Source organism: Catharus ustulatus, chromosome 24 (genome assembly GCF_009819885.2).
Source record: "Catharus ustulatus isolate bCatUst1 chromosome 24, bCatUst1.pri.v2, whole genome shotgun sequence".
NCBI classification, from domain to species: Eukaryota; Metazoa; Chordata; class Aves; order Passeriformes; family Turdidae; genus Catharus; species Catharus ustulatus.
Window position 1 is genome coordinate 5,705,472 of NC_046244.1, and position 23,257 is coordinate 5,728,728.

The window sequence follows — 23,257 nt, forward strand, 5'->3', positions numbered from 1 at the left end:
AGGAACTAAGGTAATGTCCTTCAGGCTCACATCCTGTCACCTGTGTCCAACTGCAGGACAGCAACCAAAACTTACAGCTAAATTGTACCTGCTCCTGAAACCCTGTGCCCCTGACCAGCTCACCTCCCTGGGGCTCTGTTTATAACACAGAGATATCAACCATTCCTTTGGCTCTCCGAGATATCAACCATTCCTTTGGCTCTCCCTTTCATCCCCCTTCTCCAAAATCTCTACTGAACACCAGAAGGAAAGAGAACACTGAGAAAGTTGTTTGAACCAAGCTGGTTTAACCTGACTTTTTCACCACACAGCTTCGGAATAAACAATATTTACAATCTTTATTATTTTAGTCTTAGATCTTTTCTGATTTGGAGATTAGAAGAACTGAAGTGTTTTGGTGGCCCATTTTCTTATAGACCTATAAATCATCTTGGCTGTTTGAGGTTTTCAGGGAACACACTTTCTTCCAAGAAACTGTGTTACATAAGATGGGAAGATGCTCATGTCTAGCAGAGAAGGGGGAAAGGCAGTAATAAAAGAAAGTAAAGAACAGTTTCCAATAGATCTTGGAGTCTTAGAAAGCCTTTAGAAGTAAAGCTCAGCTCCCAACCAGACTGAACTAGTCCTGAGTTCTCAACCACTTCAATGACAAGAACAGTCCACAGCACCACAACCCCAACCCCACACACACCATGAGCCTCTCTGCAGCACTTCTGTTTCCTGCAGTTTTATAAACAAGGTTTCAGCATGTTTCAAACTTCTGACTAACAACCTGAAGATGAGGGGAAGATAATTGGCTGCACTTTGTTTAAACAAAAACACTTCAGTGAGTAGTCTGTGCTGTGTGCAGGTGATAAAATCTGGAGGTGCTGCAGTGACAGCTGCAGACAGATGTGTTTGCTGCTGGAATTCCTACTACTTCTCTTCAGATCACTAAAAAGGAAAACATAAAAATCCCTTGGCTTGCTGCTCCTCTTAGTCGCTCCAAACTTTATAACTGAAAAGTCAAACTCTGTGCTCTATCTTGCTGCACAATTGCTCTCGTTGTGGTATCAATATAAATATCTGACAAACTACAAGCAGCACCAGTGAAAGCTGCCTTGCAGAGTGGGTGCATGGCTCTGGCAGTGCTTCACCTGCAGCCAGAGCTCTTTCCCAAATGTAGGAATTCTGTACAGCCAGAGCTGTTTCCCAAATGCAGGAATTCTGTACAGCCAGAGCTGTTTCCCAAATGCAGGAATTTCTGTGCAGCCAGAGCTGTTTCCCAAATGTAGGAATTCTGTACAGCCAGAGCTGTTTCCCAAATGCAGGAATTTCTGTACAGCCAGAGCTGTTTCCCAAATGTAGGAATTCTGTACAACCAGAGCTGTTTCCTAAATGCAGGAATTCTGTACAACCAGAACTGTTTCCCAAATGTAGGAATTCTGTACAGCCAGAGCTGTTTCCCAAATGTAGGAATTCTGTACAGCCAGAGCTGTTTCCCAAATGTAGGAATTCTGTGCAGCCAGAGCTGCCAGGCACAGACCCACCTGCCCTTGGGAACTGGACACAGATCCTCCAGGTGTCCTAGGAAGGAGTTGTGTTTGAAGTGTGATCCTGGAGATCATTTCCCTTCCCTGGCACTGTAATTCCTCCTTGTCTTTTCCAGTTAGTTTTGTCAGCTCCTCCAGTGAGGTGCTAAACCTCACTTACTCCAGTGAGTCTGGTTACCCCAGATGCATCCAAGCAACAGAGACACAGTTCACAAAGATTAATGTTAAATTACCTCAGATCCCTTTGTTTCTCCACGCAATCTTTTTTCCTCCCCTTAAAAATAGAAATGCATTAATATTCTTGCTTGAGTGCAGCCCAGCACAGTTGCTTTATTCCATGTTTCTGCTGTTAGTAGTGCAGGGACCCTGCTCACAGCTCCCTGCTCCTGGTCCTGTTACTGCTTTTGACACATTTCCACCCTGCAGCCCATTGTCTGCAAAGCTCTGCTGCCTCTGAGAATCCAGTGTCAGCACTGTGGGAGAGCTGTGGAAAAGGCACAAAACAAGCACAAACCAGAAGAGAATCATGGCTGCCTAAACTACATGGATTGTCCCTATGAACAGATAATAACCTGCTTCAGGGTAAATCACACCTTTGGTGTAGGCTGAGGACAAGATATGAGATACCCAAGACAGGAACGGAGCAAAGAAATAAATTAATCATTTCATTTTTCAGCAGACAGCACTCTGACACATATGACAAAATCTCCTGAGCTAATTCTCTCCCAAAATCAAAACTTGCAATTCATTCAGTCACAACTGTGACATGGATTTCTGAGCACAGACACAGTTCTCAGGCAGTTGAGCCATGAAAAATGCACGGTGGGGTGGAATCGATTACTAATTAGTAATAGAAGACACATATGCTTGCAACCATAGAAAACAGCTGTGCTGCACTCTGCTCCATTGTCCCAAATAAATTGGAAAAGATAAATGCATTGCTCTGTGCAGGCACAAAGTAGATGAGGCATTCATGCTTTGTTAAACTTTCCAGACACTCGAGGGTGTTTGAAATTATGATGCATGTTAAATTTAAGCAGATTTATTATCCACGCGTTTCGAATGTAATGAACACTTCACTGCCTCACATTTCCTACTTTAAAAATAGCAGATTTTCTAGACTGGACACACACATGTGTCTTATGTAGGTCTAACACAAAACTTTTAGTTATACAGATGCTCTGGAGCAGCAATTAATGCCTAATTTTAAATATTTTCCTATATATTTACGCACACACAGCAGCAATTAATGCCGCATTTTAAATATTTTCCTATATATTTATGCACACACAGCTTCAAGTGCCCACAGGAGCAGGTGCAATAAAAGACTTGCATAATAATAGTGGAGAAGTGCTGGGTCTTTTTAAGGCAAAGGAATTTGGGGTACTTTGCATCAGAAGTTAATAAATTAAAAAGTTTCATCATGAAAATGCTGCCTAACACGCTCAGATCACTCCACCTGTTGCCAAAATGAGGACAAAACAATTTGCACTCTAAGGATTGATAATTAGATGGTTGCAGCTGTAATATATTTGTGTTTGGATAAACATTGTCCAAACTTTGCTTGCCCACACAAGATTGAAGCAGAGGATGAAGATGCATTAATACAAGAAGATCAGCATAGAGTGTGGAAATTACTGTTCACTTTCTGCACTAATTAGGACTCTGGGTACTCATTAAGAGGAGCTGGCTCACCTTTTGCACAGTAAAAAGGTATCTCAAATCAGACCTTTTTGTAGTATTTTGTATTTGGTAATTAGAGCAAACTCCCATAGCAGATACGTGAGATTTCTGTGTCAGGTTTTCGGTGTGTAGAGGAAACAAAAATGAGATATCCAAGTTCTACATGAAATTTTCAGGCTCGTTCCTTTGCTTCCCAGCACTGTCCTTATGCAATGCTTTAATTTAGACTATCCTGAGTACTGGTGCAGAATTAATCAGGTCAGCAAGGGGCTGCCAGCCACGATTACTGCACCTTTAAATACTTCTTTCCACCGTCAGTTCAACTGTTACTCTTCTATTTTTAAATCGGTTTCAAACTCAAGACCCACGGGAAGGGGGCAAATCCTTCCCCAAAAATGCCATGGACAAGAGACCAGCATCAACCTCGGCTCTTGAGGTTATTCCCCTTTTTCCTACAGCTTGTTTACTGGATTGTTAAGCATTCTGGCAGCAAATGGAAGGGGGTGGGGAAGAAGACGAGCTGCCACATTTCTAAAATTAGCATCTTCTGTCTCCGAGAAGCCTGTGGAGATTTAAAAAAATTAGGTTTCTCTGCAAGATGCAGAGAGATGTGGAATTTAAACTGCGTTACCCAGCTAAAATCCTGAGCTCTGTTTCATACCTGCAAGCTAGTTCACGTACCTTGCCTTTCATCCTCCTTCTCCCAGCTGTCAGTCAGAGACTATTACAAAATACCTAGTCCATTTTTTTGTGAAAAGTAATTGCATTCACGTGCCCTGTCATCCCCAGGCAGCTCTGTGCAGTCACAGCCTCGTTCCCTGGTCCAGGTCGCTCCTGCTGGGCTCTCTCACAGCCTCTGGGGGGGCTGCAATTCCTGCTCCCCGATTTTTCCCCTTTTGGTGCTCAGGTGCCAGGTAATGCCCTGCTCAGGGAATGGGTTGTGTCCTTCTCCAGTCTGGGATGTACAGTAATTTCACCATTATAAACCACACTTTATTATAAACCACACATTACAATACAGAGTGTGATCAAAGGTGTCTGTTCTGTCACCATCTGTGCAGGGTGGGGCAGTGATCCTGATCTCTGTGGGAGATATTCTGCTAATGGGCATCCATTGAAACCAGCTGGGGCAGTGTTCTTTATTTCCAAAGGAGATATCTCCTGTTCATGGCCATGTTTTATAAACCAGGCAGGGCATTGTTCTTTGTCTTTTCACAACCCATCCTTCCTCCAGCCAGTCATTTTCTGCTCATGGCCATTGAGTCCCACTGTGGCACTGATAAAATTACTGCATCCCGTTGGGAGTTGCTCCAGCCAGGGGGAAGGGCCCAACATTTCTTACCAAGATAAAAACAGAGGTTTGGGGACACTAAGGGAGCCCCTTTCTCCACTGGACTCCAGAGGGAAACGGGATTGCTCCACATCACCACTGGAGCTCCGGAGGGAAACTGCACCTTGTACAGGAGCACTGCTCCAGCTGAGCCACATCTGTCACTGCAGGAGGATGCAGCCACCATGGGATGGGACTGCTGCCAACACCCTGCCTGACGGGTGTCAGGTTGTACTCTGACTGTGTCAGGGTTTGGGGTTTGTTCTTTGTAGTGCTGTATTTCTATTTTAATTTCCCTAGTAAAGAACTGTTATTCCTAATTCCCATATCTTTGCCTGACAACCCCTTGATTTCAAAATTATAATAATTTGGAGGGAGGGGGTTTACATTCTGCATTTCAAAGAGAGGCTCCTGCCTTTCTCAGCACACCTGTCCTCCAAACTAAAACAGCAACTTTTCATTCTTTGTCCATATATAAGCCACACCTGATTATAAGCCGCATTTCGGGTTTGGACAAAAATTTTAATCAAAATGGTGCGGCTTATAATCGTGAAATTACTGTAAATATTCCTCGCAGAGTCTGCTGCAGGGAGCTGCTGTGCCACATATTGTGTGTGGATAGAGCCAGGATCGTTCCAGTTCCACACCTGTGTTGGTTTTAACACACACACTGCCATGAGAACACCATCAAAAGTGACATTTTGATCTTTGCTGTTCATTCATAAAACCATTCATAAAACTGGCTGTGCCTCAGTTCCTTCAATGCCACCACCGCCATTTGTTCTGCACAAAAATATCAGAATATTATAACAGACCTGCACTGAAAAATCCTAACCCAGGATATTGGGCTTTCACAGATGGGGTTTAAGTTAGAAATGGAAGAGACTCAAGGATAAAACTCAAATTTCCTTCCAAGAACCAAAGTCTTCCTTTGGATCACCTCATGGAGGAACCAAAGACTCAGCCATGACACAAATGCAGACTGGCACAGGCGGAATTTAAACATATGGGACTGGAAGGGTTTGTTCCAAAAGTCCCTTTTCTTCTTTTAGCAATTATATTTATTCTACTCCTATTACAAGTCACAGTTCATGTCTTATGACAACTATATTTGCTTAGATTTCTTTCAGGTATTGGAAGCATCAGAAAGCAGTGTTGCAGGAGAGAATTGTGGAAAGAAATGGGAAGATTTTCTTTCAGGATTTCTACAAAGGAAAGTTCCCAAAATAAGTCATGTATTTTGAATCAACATGTTTGGTTCATCAAAATAGTTACTGGCTTAAAAAGCACATGAGATAGTATATAGTATATTTATTTATATGTATTGCAGGTTAGATGTACCTGGTAATATGTAGTATAGATTAGATATATATAAATTTAAATTTAAATTTAAATGAAATAGATTACATGATTTAAAACAATGCAAAAATCTGCACATTTTGCTCTAAAACTGAAAAAATAGGTTTATTTGACCTTCAGTGAAATACTTTCTTCTTTTTAATCTGACATGAGAAACAAATTCTAAAACAATTCTGTTTTACAAGTTATTTCCCTTTTGGTGAAGCTCCACAGAGCCAAAGTAAGTGATTTCATTCAAGTTGCTCAAGCCACCTCTAGTTAAGATATGTAGTATAAATTTTTTCCACCTGAGTTTTGCAGTTAAAAGATGAGATTGTTAAGTAATTCCTGACTGAAGACAGAAAAATCACATCAACCTGGCCCAAAATGCAGCAGACCAAATAAGAGGGTTCAAGAGACACAAGTCTAGGCATTGACACATCCAGGAGCTCGCTGCAAGTCAATTCTCTGCACATATCTCTGCCTGTCACTGCTAAATTACAATTACAGTCACCCCTTTTAGCTATTTGCCACTGATTAAATGAAGGCACAGAAGTCAGTTTATCTGATTAGACAGTCTGAGCAGCAAAAAATCAACCTGCAAGCAGCAGCTTCTCTGTTCTGAGTGATGCCCTGTGCCCACTTTGTGTTTGCTCTGCCCTCCCAGGCACAGCCCTTGGAAATTTCCAGGATCAGAATTTTCACTCAAAGCTGATTTTACCCCAGGTGCCCAAAGTTCCCAGTGCATGGAACCCTCCTGTCTCTCTTTAAGGAAAACCCCTGCCCCCATCAGCAGAGGGAATTCAGTCTGTCCTCACTGTCCACAGGCCACAGTTCGTTCATCCTTGTAATAAATTATGGATACCCCCCCATGGCATCTGTTACTCAAATCACCAGTTAATAATGTATGAATAAATGAAGAGACTGCTCTGAGGGGAGAGAACTGTGGGGGACTAAACTTTGAATTCTCTGCTACAGCAGCAAGCATCAAAGCTGTACTGCCAGGCTTGACCTCAGCTGGGTTTTATTTTTTAAGAGGGTTAGAACTAGCCTCTTATGAACATGAATGGCTGAACAGCAGGGGCATGGCATGAAAGCTGGCCCAGAAACACAGGGAGAGAACGAAATACCAAATGAAAAACTTGCCAGAAGCACACGGGTATCAAAGGTCTTCGCTATCTTGTGTCAGTCTGAACTGGGACTGAAGGTCACAAGCGAATTGATAATTCTCACCAGAATACGTTTTTAATTCTCACTAACAATTCTCAGTCAGGGCAACTGATGCCATTTGAAAAGACAAAGCCTGCAAGTAAGAAAAAAAGCGAAGAAGAGCTGCTGAAGAAGTCTCTAAGTTTATAATAAACTCGTACATCACTCGCTCCAGAACTGCAACCGGCACCGAGCGCTGCTGGATCTCAGGTTGGAAACATCACCGTGTGCTGAGGAGCCCCAGCTGCCCAGAGCGCTCGGTGTGGGCTGAGAAGGGGCTCGGGAGGGGCCAAGAGAGCTCGGTGAGGGCTCAGAAGCTGCTCGGGAGGGATCATTCCCTTCCAGGACCGGCTCTGCCCCGCTCCGCCGGGATGCGCACGGAGCGCTCCGCCGCACCCAGAGCTCTGCGAACCGAGAGCAGCGCAGCCGGCGGGTGTTGGAGCATCACAGAAATGCAAACAGACCTGCAAATATCCCAAGGGCACAAGAATTCAGTGCACGGCATGAGCTACATGTGTGCCAGTCCAGGTAGTGTCTTCTTGATTGAGGCTTCTCTCCTCTCACAAGTAAGTGCATCTCATCCTTCGAGATAACATCGTCTGTTCAGGTGCTGGAGACTGAGAGAACAGCAATTTCTCTGCTACAAAAATGAATGGCACAATCTGTCACTGCATTGTCTCTTGTCCCTAAATTACCTGTTTCTGCTGCACCTTTCACAACAAAAAGGAAGCATGGAGTGTTCACAACTCACTCACAATTCTAGCTGTTATTATTGCTTTAAACTTTATTGTGACCAAGGTAGGAAATCTGCATCTTACATGGTACTTGCAGTCAGTTCACAACTTTGAGAAGCAAACAGCAAACTGCTCAGAGCACTCATTGCCTGTCCATCACCTGGACTCAGGGAGGAGAGCAAATCAGGCTCTGAATCAGTGAAGAACTCAGAGACTTTCTGGTGATAGTTGTTGACAAAGTCTCTGTGATATCGCAGCCACGTTTACAGGACATCACCACGACTCGCTGTGCAGAGAATCCAGACTTTATCCCTACGCTGTCCGTAAGAAGCTTGAATCTAATATCTGGTACTTGTACTATTAAAAAAGCTCTTCCAGCTGAGGATTAATCATCTCAGTAGGACTGTGCAAATGCATGTGAGATGAGTGGGGAAGGTTATATAAAGCCCACAGAGAGAAGGAAAATGCACACTAGAACCGAGGACCTGGATGTGCAGCACCTGAATGCCTGCAGGTGTTTCTAACAGAGAGATGCATTCAGTGCTGGCTGTAATTTACTTTGTCAGTCATTTACATGATTAATTATCTCCTCCAAATGGCTCATCACCCAGGGTACCTGAAGTGTTACCAGCATCAGTAGAGATGCAGGAGCGTGGTCCTGCAGCAGCCACAGACCCAAGGAACAGCCCACTCTGCACAAACACACTTTGCCATGAGACATGCAGCTGATAAACGCGTGTACAGAGCCCCAGGAGCACACAACACTGCAGAACCATCTGAGAGCTGCCCACAGGAAGGGCTTTAATGAACTGTACACCACAGGTAAAGAGGAGATGAATGCACAATCAGACCTGGTCAGCAAAATCTACACCAGCAGAACTCCTGTACAATCACTGATAGAACGCAGGAACAGCAGCAGCAGCAGAAATCATTCCATACACACAGCAGTGAGTAAAGGCATTAACAAATGATGGGCAGAGTTCAGCACAGAGCATGGTGATGGAGTTTCTGTTGTTTAAAAGCCAACCTTCCCTTCCTCCATCAGTAAACTTTGCAAGGCACACTCCAATGCAATGCCTACAGCTACTGAAACTGCTCTGGAGTAAACAATTCATTCAGAGAATTGGGAATTGCTCTGTCCTTAGCCTTATCATTTCTCCGAAGCAATACATGTTTCACTTGCTGTAAGTGAATGGATTTCCAATTACTTAGCAGATTACTTAGATACTATGGCCATAATTAATTAAACATGCCTTCTTAAAGATAAAAGATCTTTTGAAATTATAGTGAGCTGATAAGATCTAAAAAATATTATATTCTAACAAACAGGGTCAAATGGCTGAATATCTCTGAGCAAGTGAGGAAAAGGAAGAGTAATGTGATGTTATGAAAGTACTACAGAACAACAACTGAGCCCGCAAGCACAAGAACAATTTATCTTCTAGCAAAAATTCGAGTGGATGCAGTAAAAATAAATCCACCTACTGTGTTTCTGCGATGGGCTTCCTAAATCCATCATCTTGTGGAGATAAGAGTGTTTTCCTCAAGTGCCAATGTTAGGAAGTAAAAATACTCTGCATTTTCCCTCCGTCTTGCTCCCTCTTCTGCAAGTGTCTCTCTGTGTCCGTGTGAGAAGGCAGTTTGAATTTCATCCCGTTTATTAGCTCAGGCACTGAGGAATCACTGCCTGGTTTGTGATGCACAAGCTCCTTTCCTCTACACAACACCGAGGAAGCGGGGGAGAGCAGAGGTAGGATTTTATCTAAACTACTTTTTGCTGGAACAATTAACTCTTTGCTGACTGACAGCTCCTTGCTGCTGTGTCTCCTGTCAGCTGACACTGAAATTTCTGTTCCTCTGAGGCAACAGGGGATTCTCTCTGACAGCTGTTTAATGCTCACATTCCTTCTTTTAAGATTTCCTCTGCTTTTCTCTTCTTTTTCTTCTTCTGAACCACAATCAGACACCACCACAGCCATGATTTCCTGCCCCTGTTCAATTATGCCAGAGGGACTAAGGGACACAAAATCTCTGAACATTTTAAGTTTTCTTTGTTCCAGTCCCTACAGCTTCTAAAACTTACAGAGGTCTCTAACAGGGATTTATTCTCCACCAACTAATGCTTGCTGCTTCTTGAGGTAGAGCTTTTAAGACCTCTAACCCTCAACATCCAAAACTGAACAGAATTATTTGCAACAAAACCAAATTCACTGCTGCTAGAAGAATGAAATGTGGATGCACCTGTGATCCCAAACACTTTCAAGGTAACAGAACAGAATCCTGTTGATTCCTCTGCAGTGAATTCTCAGTCAGGTAAGACAAATGATCTTGCTTCACTTTCTCAACCACCTGTTCTAAAAAAGAAACACAGTTTAGTAACACCACCCCATAGCCAGTTCCACACTCCACCAGGTCTGCAAGAGTTTCCCAAGTTAGTGTTTTCCTGGGAGAACTATGATATACATAAAAAGATATGAATATATGTATAAATGTATGTATGTATATATAAAACCCTGTAGATATTTGCATCTCTTGAGAGAGTTTTAACTTTTTAATCCCTGCCCACAGTAAAACCTCTCTGATGCAAATTTTTACTTAGAGGTCTATGAGAAAAACGAATCAAATTAACCAGATTTTCCTCACTAACCATTTTCCTCCAGAGAACAGCATGCAGGATTAAGTACAAACCTTTTTTCCCCCTACTTCAAACAGCACTTTGTAGTCCATCTATTCCTTCTTCTGCTGGTAAATGAGGACAAAACCTGTTCTGTAATCATGGATCTGAATGCTAATGCTCAAACATATTTCTATTTTCATATTTAATTCTAGCAAATGAGCATTTTGAACTTTCATTAAGCTTCATTTCTTGATTTTTGAGCATTATCTTGACAGCAACCCAGCTCCTGCATCTGTCACTATTCCAGACTTGCCTGGAACTGGAGCACACTTTGTTGGAATGACTTTCCTCTGACTTTCACTGATGGTACCTCATGTGTCAACACACTGTTCATTCATTGTGACACAACCCTCAAGCTTTTTCCTCCCCAGATCCAATCACAAATCCTGCTGGCCTACTGGGAATCTGTATCCCCCCTTTCAGTTCAGTAAGAGACACCAGTTAAGGGGATTAGAATAGTCTCTAAACAGGTTTAAAACCTTTTGTCTTCTTCCCTGAGCCAATTGCCTGAAACATCAGCATTTCAGCAGGGAAAAAGATGATTACTTCAGGGAAATATCAGTGGTTCTGATATTGTCAAAAATAATCTCACTCACTCTTCTTTTGTGCAGAGCATTTTCAGCATAAAAGGGCCATAATAGAACAGCTTGTCTTCACAGTGGCCACACAGGTTTAACCCATGGTTTGTAGTTCTGAGATCATGAATCAACAATATTTCCTTTCTTCTCTACAGAGCCAGCAATGCAGCTGAAGGATCCTGGATTTGCCTGGGAGATGGCAGCAACCACACATCAAGTGGTTCCTCATAGTTTGATAACTGTAGAAAACCACATGGTTTGCTTCAGAAGACAACTGGAGTCATTTGTTCTCTCAAGAAACAAAGCATTCCTCTCTCTGATGAAGCATTTGACCTCGGATCAAACTGACAGATAAGATTCTGATGTGAAGATAAACAGAACACTGCTTGGAGATGAAGGGCATTGAAATGTTTGGGGAGGTGAGTAATACCAAAAGCAGGGAGGTTCACAGTATCACAGCCAGGGAGTGTGCTAGGATTTTAAAATAATGATTTGCCAAACTCCAAATGCAAACCAAAGCCAGTCATGCTGTAAAGCACACAAGTTAGTAGCCACTTGGCTGTGCCTGCATTTGGTGGCTTCTGGGGATTAAGTTTACCAGAACTATCAGCAGATACCAATAATTTGGTTGTGAGAAGTGTAAGAGGGAGAGACTCAGCTCTTGTTTACAGAGCCTCCCAGAGCAGCATCCTCCTGAGTGGCTTTGAGTGACAGGCTTATTCACAGCTAATGGCAGCATCTCCAGAGCTTCCCACAGATAATGCCAATATCGTTGCACTTTGTTGAGGAATATTGCATTTCCTCCCCTCCCATCTCTGACAGCACACAGGCTGAGCACTCACATGAATGAATGAAAGGAACATATTTTTCCTCTCGCAGCATTATAAAGACTTTATTTTTAATTGCTCCAGCATGGTTCAGTCAATCCAGAAGTTGGTTTATATCCTAAACATACTTACTTATTCTAACCATCTGACTGAGCATGATTTTTACCTATTTCACTGTTGTTGGGATCACAACCTATCAGAACTTTATCTGCCTTGCAAGGAGCAGTGGTTACAAGCAGTAGTTTATAACCTCAAGGGATGCCAGGTGCAAAAACTCCAGGAACAGCGGTGCTGGAGTGTTTCTGAGACAGCTGAAACTCCCAGCCCTGGGTTCTGGCAGGATGGAGTTGTGCCCACGAACACACGTTCACCCAGCAGATGGCAACAGCGATACAGCCCATTGCAGGAGCGATGTCCTGAGCTGGGATGCAGCACACGCTGCTCTTTATTCTGCTGCATTTGTCCATTCCCCACTCCACACCGCCAAAATCTTTACAGCAGCAGCAGCAGGTACATGAGATAGGAACACTTGAGGGGGAAGAGGAGAAGAAAGAAGAAGAAACAGATGGTAACATGCAGGTGATTCAGTTTCTGATCCAGAAAAAAATACTGATTCTGCAACGGAGTTCGGTCAGCGCCTTTTATCTCGTTTAACTCAGTTAACTTTTACAGGAAAAGCAGAGCTGGCACATAAAATGAGTATCCAGGTAACACTCACCTTTTATTACAGCCTCATGATTCACTAGCCAGAGTAAAGAAAGGTGAGGCCAAACTGCAATATTCCTATGGACCATGGGAAGGAGCACAAAGCAGAGCTCTGTCAGAATCACCTTTGTGGTCTCCTTTTGTGTCACATTTACAACCTTCCAAACATTTATCTTAACAAGCTCCACAGGAACAAAGACAGGTGGTTATTAGTATTTCCTGATGCTAAAACAAAATCACTACCAGGCAGAGGCTGTGTGAGCTGGAGACAAAGCAGATACCTCCCTGCTCCACAGCAGGTGTCAATTCATTGGTATTTAGGTTCCTTCCAAGAGATTGCAGCAGGAATGTCTGAACCTGAATAGGAGTTAGGAGACTAAACACCTTTAGGCATCTTGGCACAGAGCCTCCAAAAACTACATTGCAATGCACTTTACCAAAAAAAAACAGCAAACAAAAATCCCCCCAAAAAAACTAAGAAAGAAATTATTCTAGAAACCTTAGACATTTCCATTATCTGTTGAATCTGTTTGGGCTGAATAGCAAGGCTTGAAAAGTTCACTTGATTCAAGCTAAAATTATTGAGGAAACAAACACACATTCCTCAAAGATAGGAAAAAGGGATCTGAGTCACATCAGCTGAAAGATAAGATCCTTAAGCACAGTCATAATGAAGTTCAAGGTCCTGGGCTCCAGTGGCTCATTCTGAACTCCTAAGCCTGAGCCTCCTGCTCAGCCCTTTGCTGGCATCCTCTAAATACCCTGTGGCATACACAATTCCAAATCCCTGCCCTCCATCAGGAGCAGGAGGTGTTATTTATGGGGTGTGAATGAAGGGACAGAGCTGGGAGCTGCCCCTGGGTGCTGAGCCCCAGCCAAGGTTCCCTCTGCCTGCAGTGACCTCGACACTTCCTCGTCCTTCACAATGACTCTGCTTCACAGAAAGGGACAATTTCTTATAATTTCCATTCTTCATGTGGTATAAAAATGCTCAAGGCTGAACACTTTCAAGCAATTTTCCTTCTAAGACTTGAACAGTATTGAAGAATTCTACATGAGCCTGGACATCTGAACCCAGCCTTTTTCACAACTGAAAACTGATTCAGTTCCTCTGTTCCATCAGTGCTCAGATCTACTCCAGGCCACCACCACCCAAGATTAAAAACCTGCAGGGTTCAGACTCCTCTGTGCTCTGCAGATTACGTGTTGCAGAACAATTCCCAAGCAGCTATCAGCACCCACTATTGTCACTCCCTAGATCTTACCAGAGTTATTTCAGTTCTGAATTGCTGAGTTGGGCATTATTATTATTTGTATTTCAGAACACATAAAAAGACCTGAAGAGAGTGAGAAGTGTCTGTTGTACAGGAACAGCAGTTCCCATTTACAATCAGAATAAGAGATAACATAAGGATGGAACGAAGTTACAAAAAGAGCCAAACAAGAAGGCAGCAGCAGAATCAGAATTAGAATCTAGATCTGCTGAGCAGTCCAGTGTTGTGTCCTTAGATTCATATCTTCATTATAACAGTCTGTGGAATCATTAACATGAATGTGTATAAGCTGATGCTGCCAACAAAGGAAACATTTGTGCTTCTGCAAACCTCACTTGTGCATTTCTGCCTCTGCAGCAAAAGGGAGGACAACAGCAGCTCTCAGTGCTCATTACACTACAGCCTTGTCCTCCATTCAGGAAGGAAAAAAGGTGTTGAAAACATAACTGTCAGTTGAGACTGTGCAAAACCTTCAGGATTTGGTGTCACAATTTTGTAGCAGCACTGTCTGAGTCATACCAAATTGAAGAGAATGAAATGTTTGGGATCAGTCACAAAAGGGATAACTGTGTGTTCAGAATGGATTCAAACTGCACCAACAAAACCCAAACCTAACCAGGTCCCATTCTCCTTCACTCCCTGTACATGCAGAACAAGCAGAACTGCAGCATCAGGCCACATTTTATTTTTAGCTGATGGGCAGTTTCACAGAAATCTGACATTAATTGAAGTTCCTGTCAGACAGCTGGTGCCAATTCACAAAATACCACCTGTGTGTCTGTTCTTCAGCTCAGCTTGTGGCACAGAGTGGTTTGGGGTGGAAGCACCTTTGGAGATGTCCCAGCCCTGTCAGACAGAAGCTGCTCACAGGCAGGCAGATGTTGGAGTCCCAGCTGAAGGCCAGCTTAAGTGCTTCTCCAGGCTAATCTGATGTACCACATATCTCAGCAAACAGGATTTTGCATGTCTGTGCACAACACTCTTTCATCAGATTACAAGGGAAAAGTGAGTCTAGACATGCCAGAGCATATTTGAAAAATAGAGGATTACTGAATTTGCCATATCCCTTCTTGATTTTGGACTCTCCCAATGCTGCTGTAATAAGGACTAATGACATTATATATAACCAAATTACGTAAAAGTTAATTGCATTCCTCTCAGATTTCCTTTTTACATAGCAATCTGCTTCCTCATCCATGTACAGCCTACACAGAAAAGTGGAGATTTTACAGCAAAAAAGCAACAGGTTTTGAAAAGTGTCTCAGTTGATGAAACATCAGAAAGCTGCACAAGAGTTCCAAACCACTGAAGGTGAGCAAGCACAGAAGGAGATTGCAGGTAACTGTGGTACTGTGGGCTAAATGCTCAGTTGAGGGGCAATTAATAATTAAGTTAATTGCAACCAGTGGTTTAACTCTCCAGCTCCCTCCTTTCCTAAGTTTCCTGGCAGATAAACTCACCCAAATACAAAAGAGAAGTGTTGCACTTGGCAGCCTGGGCCTGACAAGGCTGAAATGTTATTTCTGAAGGCACAGATTGCTCCAGCTCAGCAGTGTCTCTGGCACGTCTGTGCAGGTGCCTCAGCCTGTCACAGGGCAGAGCAAAACCAGAGAGAGCTGCATTTCAGCAGGGCCATGCAAAGAGTTAATGAGGGAGTCAAGGCCAGGCTCAAGTGGGTGTTCTGAACCAGCCTGCAAAGGGATTCCTGAGCCCAGAGCAGCTTTTGTTCAGGTCCAGACCCACTTGCATTGGAATGCTGGAAGTGCTGCCCAGGCACAATGCTGACTTTCTCTCCCTCCAGCTATTTCTGCCTTTTCTTTGCACTTTGTCCCAGGTTTGCACACTGACAGAGCTTCATGTGCAGGAATATGTGATGCACACCAGGAGCCATCACCCTACAAAAAAAACCAGTTCCTGACAGTCAGTTTGTGTGATATGGCAATAACTGGAATAGATCACCTCACTCTGTAGGGCCAGAACACACAAATCATGTAATTCACCCATTTCACCTAAACTTCTGCACTTTGCTTTTCCAAACTCCTTGCAGTTCAATATAAGGAAAGAAGCACACTTAGACAATTGTAACAGCTTGATGGCTCTACTTGGAATAGCAACATCAGTAAATGTGTGAGAAAGATAAGAACTAGGACAATGAAAATCAATCATGGATTGATTATTTAATCGACAGGCTATTTTTAATACACCTACAATATAAATATATTCAGGTAATAAAAAATATATTTATCAGTACAAACTGTAAGCCAACAGAGGCAAAATTGATCTCACAATTGCTGGGTATTTAACCAAAATTACAAAATTAGGTCCTGTGAAAAACCAGCCAAAACTTTTAGTGCTGTTGCTTCATGATTGTAGGCAGTAAATTAAATGCATTTCAAGCAAATGAGCCCTGTGTTGAATAAATGAAGTTTTGATTTAAATAATAAGTTAAACAATCTTTTCTCTTTTTTTATTTATTTTAAATGCAAAAAACCCAGCCCCTCCTCCCTCAGATGTCTCCCATAGCACAAATTCATCTGCCACAGACATCAGTTACACAATTCCCTCCCTCCTACCCAATCTCCAGTCTACACTTGATGTGCACAATCACATCTGTAATCTCCAGAGCTTCCTAAGAGAAGAGCTCATCTTCCCTGCGCGAGCTCTCAACACTGAGAAAAGAGCAACAGCCAACAAGAGTTGTTCTTTGAGCTCTGCATCTCCCAGCTCAGTTCAGACAACTCCATGGCACAGAGCCACAACCTGAGGCACTATAAATCCCAGCCTCATCACTTCAAGAAAGATTTTCCAGAAGCACTGGAAAGAATCAAGGAAAAAAGTTGCAATCTCTTGTCAGTCTCATCCCAGGATATTCATTTACATTTTTTACAAGTTTTACAAATTCTACACATGAAGTTCCCTTCCTTGACTGAAACCTCACAGGCTGTACAAGGACAGAAGAAAGATCAATTTAAAGTTATCCTCAGTGTACAGGGAAATAATTGTTTTGGGGATATTTTTAGTACATTTTATCCAAACTCAATCACAATAACAACTACACAGAAAAAAAGGACTGAGGAATATACAAGCACAGTTCCCCAAAATTAAGGAAAACTAGCAGTCCCATATGAAATATCACTGCAATGAAAATAAATTTGGAGAAGAGGAAAAGAGTGCATTTTCAATACCAAACTTGAGATGAAAGGATGGCCCCTTCCACTCACCTACTGTGAGGATGTTTGCAGAGAGGAAATGGCAGCAGTTTCCCTCGTGGAGAATGGATTCTTCTCTTGGTGTCAAATCCCCTGCTACAGATTTTGGAGAAGTCAGAGCCATCTCAAGCTTTCAGAGCAGCCTAGCAACAGTGCTTGCTCCAAGTCAAACAAAGCACTTCAGTGCAGATATCTGCAGAAAGTTTCAGTCAAGCAGTGAAAATATCCGAGAAAAAGCAACAATTTCAGGATGTTGCTGCTTTGCTTGCTTTGGAAGTGCCAATGAGTGCCTCTCTGGAATTCCACATTCAGGAGACTGTCCTGGTTTAGTTCTTTTGGCACATATTCCACTCATTGAACAACAGAATTTGCAGAATCAGTGTGGAGAAGACCCACGGAGCTCAGTCCTGACAGGATGGATGTGAGAGCCCTTCCCAGGAGCACAGGAGTCACAAACATTCCGTGGATCTTCCCAGTGTTTCTTGCATGTGGCAACCCTGGAGAAGACATTTTTTAAAACAGTGGGAGTTACTTTAACTGTGAGATGTTTACTGCAGGAACATTTTTAGGTGATGTACATGGGCTGACCTCAGCAGACAGAAGGCACCACACTCCTTCCCTCACCCCAGGATTTTCACAGACACAGAAGCTCCACTTTTGCCAGCAGCAACTTCTCCAGGAGCCAAAGTACTCATGCTAGGGTAATTATTTTATACACACAAACACACAGAGATATAATGTGTTTACACACTTAACTCAGCCATTCTGCACTGGCTGCATGGGTACTCCCAATGCTCCTTCATTCACTTCATCTCCAACCCTTAAAGCTCTTTGCTCTCTTCCTGTTGTCAGCTGTCTCCATCCTGTCTCTGTCACTGTCTGGCATTCCCTTTCTCATTTCTACCCATCTTCTGCCCACTGAGACAGAGGACTCACCTTTCCAAAACTTTCAGTGAATACCTCCTCAAAGAAGGTCAAAGAAGGCTCCCTCCAGAGCAGCAATCACAGACAGAAACCTGGGATCCTGCTTAGTGCTGGTAACTGTTTGAATCTCTGGGAGTCTCCTTCAGTTTGTAATTACAAGTTGAGCTCGAAACATTGCCCTAACTTGTTTTGTTGTGAAAGCACAGATCCAGTTTGACATTATTTTAAAGAGAGAGGGCAATGAAGCTCACTATTAATTAAAGTGATTAGAAATAGAGGAGGGGGTTTGAGACATTTGTAGAAGAAAATGAGTAAGAGAATGCCCTGCTAGAGCATCTGCCTGTTTGGAGCTGAACCTCTCTCCTTGTCTTTGGTCCCTCATTCAGCTCTTTGGGAAGTCACTTCCTCCCTGCCATTATCTTTTCACCAAGCCCCACCTTCTCCATTCTCTGTTAAAAACGCCTCTGTTCAGAGGGAGCATCAGTCGGTGAAGTAACACCCTTAATTGTGCCAAATGCATGGCAACTTCATCTAAGGACAGCAGGGCTTGGCAATATTTATCCTGTAAAAAATCAGTATGATTACAGTCATTTGTTTCCACATTTAAATGGGAAATATCTCACAGGGCATCCTGTGGCTCTGCAATAGTTGTGGGCATCTCAGAGAGTGACATTCATTTGGCAAAGAATATCTGTTACAGAGCACAGCCAGAGTAATCAAAACCCAAATTATAAACTTAGGGCAGATTTCAAAAGCTGACTGGATTGAGAGGAGGGGAAGTAATAGATTATCAAAGATAGATCCTGTGACCCCCAAATACTCATTTTTGTACATGCTGTCACTGTCCCTGTAATTGTATCCCTTTCCTGACAAATACATAATCAGTAAAAAAATACAGAGCAAACATCCTGCTTCAGACTGAGCAAAATCAATTAATACATTTCCATGTATTCATTTAATAATTTCATGTATTCCATTTGTGCATCCCAAAATAATTTTTTCCTTTAGGTTAATCCTTAAATTGATAGCAAAAATGCACTTACATACACAGAGCTGACTTGTTTGATTTAGAATGGAACCCAAATTAGAAGGCATGTCAGGATTTAAATCAACATGTCCAGTGAAAAAGCCAAAACTGCACCCACAGCATTTCTGGAGCTGCTCTGGGCAGTCCTTCTGCCTCAGTCCTGACCACAATTTTATAGCCACTAGCTACAAGTGCCATTTCAGGTACATTGAGCACTGAATGTTTAACCCAAGAATTGGAATTATGAAATTATTAATCCAGGAATCACAGGCTCACAGGACAGATGAAACTGTTTTACACCAAGACGAGATCAGCCCATTTCCTTTGCAGAAGGTGAACTGGTGGGTAGGTTCTTTGCAGGCTCTCTCACCTCTTTGCTTCAGGGCTTTTTTGAAAGGCCATTTCCTTTGTAGGAAGTTCAATCACTGTGACTCATTAGACACCAAAGAACGTATCCATGAGGGCAAGGAAGACTGAATGGGCACGGGTGCTCCTGCTGGTGCCAGAGCAGCATCATTCCAGCGAAAGCAGATGAGCTTTACATTGATGTGGCTCGTTAAATATTTTATTGTCTCGAGTTATGTCAAATTCATGTTCTTTATGCTTTGTTATGATGTGAAGCGAAGCTACTTTGAGGCAGCTGATCTCTGAATGTCTTCACTTTGCATGCAAAAGATTTCTTCCTGCACTCAGTCCCACCTTTCACAGCTTCCTGCAGATCCTCAGAGATCTTTCTCCCCTCCCTATCTTCAGCATACCTTTGTTGGTAAAAAAACAAAAGCTGAGCCCCTCTTCCCAAACCAATCCCCATAAATCCTAAGCAGCCAATGGAAAAATACACAATGAATCCCTAAAAATACAGATTGGTATCTCAGAACAACATTCAGGGGCAGATTTCCTATTAAAGTAAATGAAAGAAGCTCAGCTGGCTTTCCTGGAGAATTTGTTGTGAAGGTTGTGTGATGGAAAATATCAGCTGCACTGGCTGGAAATACCTCACCTCTGTTAGAGCAGGAACCACGGTGGCTCTGAGAACAGCACTGCTCATTGACAGAAGACATCAAACAGCCAAAAGAGAGCAATTATATCTGTTCAGACCTCATGAACAAGATTTAAACTGTCTGCTCAGGCTGAGAGCCCTACCTAAGATTATTGTGTGAGGTTCTGTATTCCCTTGGAAAAAAGACTTAAAGCCCTAGAGGCAGGATCCGTATCACTTACAGACAATAAAAGCTGTGTACACCATTAACAATTCTCTAGCCATTTTTATATCACTGTAGTGTTTAAAGCTTAACCCCACAAGACCTGCTTTTGTTCAGGGAGGTTTTGTGTGGCATCCACAGAGCTCAGCAAGCTCTGATACCCTCCCAGGACAGATACACTGATACCATGGATGAAACACACAAAAAATAAATCATCGCTTAAACCTGGATAGTTTGATCAATGGATAAAAGATCAAAGTGCCATCAAATGGAGGGGAAAAAATAATACTTAGAGCTGGGATTTGCTTTTAAGGTGCAGCGTGGTTGCCTCTGACACGCTGCTCATCTGGAGGAATGCAGCTCCATGGAGAGGGAATTGCAGGAGATAAAAGCTGCACGCCCAGGCACGCCAGAGCACAGCCAGGGCTGCTCCGGAGGAGAGGAGGCTGCTCCAGCCCCGCGGAACAAGGGCTGAGCCCACACCTTAGGGTGTGAGCCCGCATTCTCCTTCCCAAGGGACGGAGCGCTGGAGCCCCATGGCAAACAGCTCGGTTAAAAAGGAGAAAGTGAGGAAAAGGCAATCAAGAGACAGCAGAACACCTTCTGCAGGCTGGTGTGCTCACCTTCACCAGAAGTCATCCCACTTGAAAGGAACACTTCACATTTGTCAGCTTTTCCTCACCCGCCCCTTCCAGCCTGAGCTGGAGCTGCACATGCAGGAGCCCTGCATTTTTGTTGAATGATGTAACTGAATATTCCTTATGCAAGTAAGCAGGCTTGTTATTAAATCCAATTATTTATTTCAGGTTTGTATGGACTCTTTATGAACAAAATGTGCAATTTGTAACAATTTCTATCTGTAGGAATAGATTTGTTGGTAATCCCCTGCCCTATTTCCTGAATTGCCAAAACCCCTCTCGGTTTCACCATCATTCCTGTCACCAGCCAGTTCCCAGACCTGTCTGAAGTGACAATGGAAGCACAGCAGCCTCTTGTTCTGAAGAACATTTGCATTTTGTATTAGCAAGGGAGAGCTGGCAATTTCTATTAGGATGCAAAAGGAACTAATTAAGCAAAGCCCTAAATCTCATCCAATAGCTTGGCTCAAAAGAACTTTGAAAATAAAAGTTTCATACTCCAGACCACAAAAAACAAAAAGCCTCAGAGAAGAAAAGAGGGGAGGAAGATCTCCTGTTAGGAGACAGACAGAAAGTGAGGACTGCTGGAAAAGGTTCTGCTGCACTTGGGAATTTGTGAGTCATACTGAGGAGAGATAGACTATGGGTTCAATGCCACTTGTAATCAGATCTATAATTTTAATAATGTTCATGCTGTCAATTGTGCTGGTGGTCACTCTCCAGAAGTCTGATTTTTTTAATTTTTTTTTTTTCAATTCCATGTTAATGAGCAGGAATTTCTTTTAAGAACAATGTCTTTAATCAAACTGCTCTAATTCTGTACAGCAGCTTATTGCTGCACTGATGAATCTCTTGGACATTAAGGAATAATTTATACAGGGGGAGTTAGAGAAAAGGTGGCAGCTTGTGTTCCCCTTCCTGAGGATGCCTGGTAGGGCCAAACACAAGAGCCCAAGCACAGCAGACAGACACTAAGAGAATATTGCAAACAAGAAAAACACGCTTGTGCTTGGCAACTTCAAGACGACGCTGCTGGTTTAATTTTTTTTATTTTTTATTTTTTGCCAAATATCAAAATCAATTTCTTAAAATATGAATCTCCTTCTCTATTAGCAGGAATGGGTCTGGAACCACTCAATCCATCCTCATTTTGTCAAACAGAGGGCAGTGACGTGCACACAAGGGAATCACAAGGCAGCAAACCTTTAGGGCCTGTCCAATAAATATCAAAGTACAGCTCTGCTTCGCTCTCCACCTTATCATGGACTTTAGTACTTGGTTAGTCAATAAATAACATTACTTCAATAACCTCATCTCAGTCTAAAATTACAGGAGGGGAAGAAGTGGAATAGGTCACTTTATACTGTAGCAGACCAAAACCTTTTAAGTTGTTTAAAGAAAATATCTCGTGCAGTCCTTGCAGCAATGCCACTAAATAATGCCATTACAACTGATGCAAAGTTGTGTTTTTGAGGTTCTCCTCTGCAGGCTACAGAACTTCTTCCAGGCACCTCAATTGAAGCTGCCATTGTTTCCTTAGGCTTCATTCCTTCCCTTTTTTTTTTTTTTTAAATATATATTTTTTAAAATCAAATAAAACACAGATTGTTTTCAGTTAAGGGAAGAGAAAACTTTGAGAGAATCCATTCCAGCGTCTAAGGGCAGTAGGAAATCTGGAATAACAAGCTGTAGGGGTGTGGGGGGTTATGTTGAAGGGGAGAAGGAAGGAGCTTCTTCTAAGTTATTTTACAGGAAATAATCCTGCAAGGAAAGCTGAGAGGAGACATCCTCTGAACACCAGACTGAACAAAAATGTTGTTGCAAGTTCCTACATAATGGCCCTTGGCAAACACCCTCGGGGAATGGGAACTCCAGAGCTTGTGCAGCACTTCCCATCTCTCCCAGGAATGTTAACATGGAGAGATCCCTCACCTGATTTCCCTTGTCATGTCTGAGGCAATCCAGAGCTCCCTGACAACGATTAAGATTTCAGAAGATTCTACAGGAGCCATTCCCTAATTAAATGGAAACAAGTGAGGCTGTGATGCACAATAAAAAATGTGGGCCAAGATCAGAACCAGGTGCACCAAAATCAGTCTCTCAAGTTTCATGCTGTATTTGTGATATAAACGGATCTGGAATCCTCTCTCAGGTCATGCCTGTCTTGATGTCTGCACCAAAATTTCTCTCAGGACTGCACAGTCCTGCAAAGAGCAGGAAGGAAGCTGAGAACTTTGTCTCAGCATGTGTAAAGTTTGTCACAGCCTGCACTGTGCAGGTACCTGTTCAATGACTGCTGTGCTGAGGGGAAGCGCTCCACCCCCACAAAACCAAGGCAGATTAAACAATGAATAAAAAGTTTGGAAATTC

General features: G+C 42.8%; 1 protein-coding gene across 11 annotated transcripts in view; it reads right to left on the bottom strand.

The window, feature by feature from the left end:
• Nucleotides 1–23,257, bottom strand: part of PLCH2 (phospholipase C eta 2) — a 75,068-nt gene that overhangs the window by 49,285 nt on the left and 2,526 nt on the right. For 9 of the 11 annotated variants that reach the window (XR_004420033.1, XR_004420032.1, XM_033079512.1 and 6 more), the window contains exon 2: nt 17,109–17,593. Coding sequence is in view for 9 of the 11 variants with exons in the window: in XM_033079512.1 (XP_032935403.1) it covers nt 17,109–17,220 (112 nt within the window). In the remaining 2 variants the exon portion in view is untranslated. Of the gene's footprint in view, nt 1–9,311; nt 9,536–17,108; nt 17,662–23,257 lie in introns of those variants that run through there. The other 2 variants (XM_033079509.2, XM_033079511.1) reach the window with 2 other exon arrangements.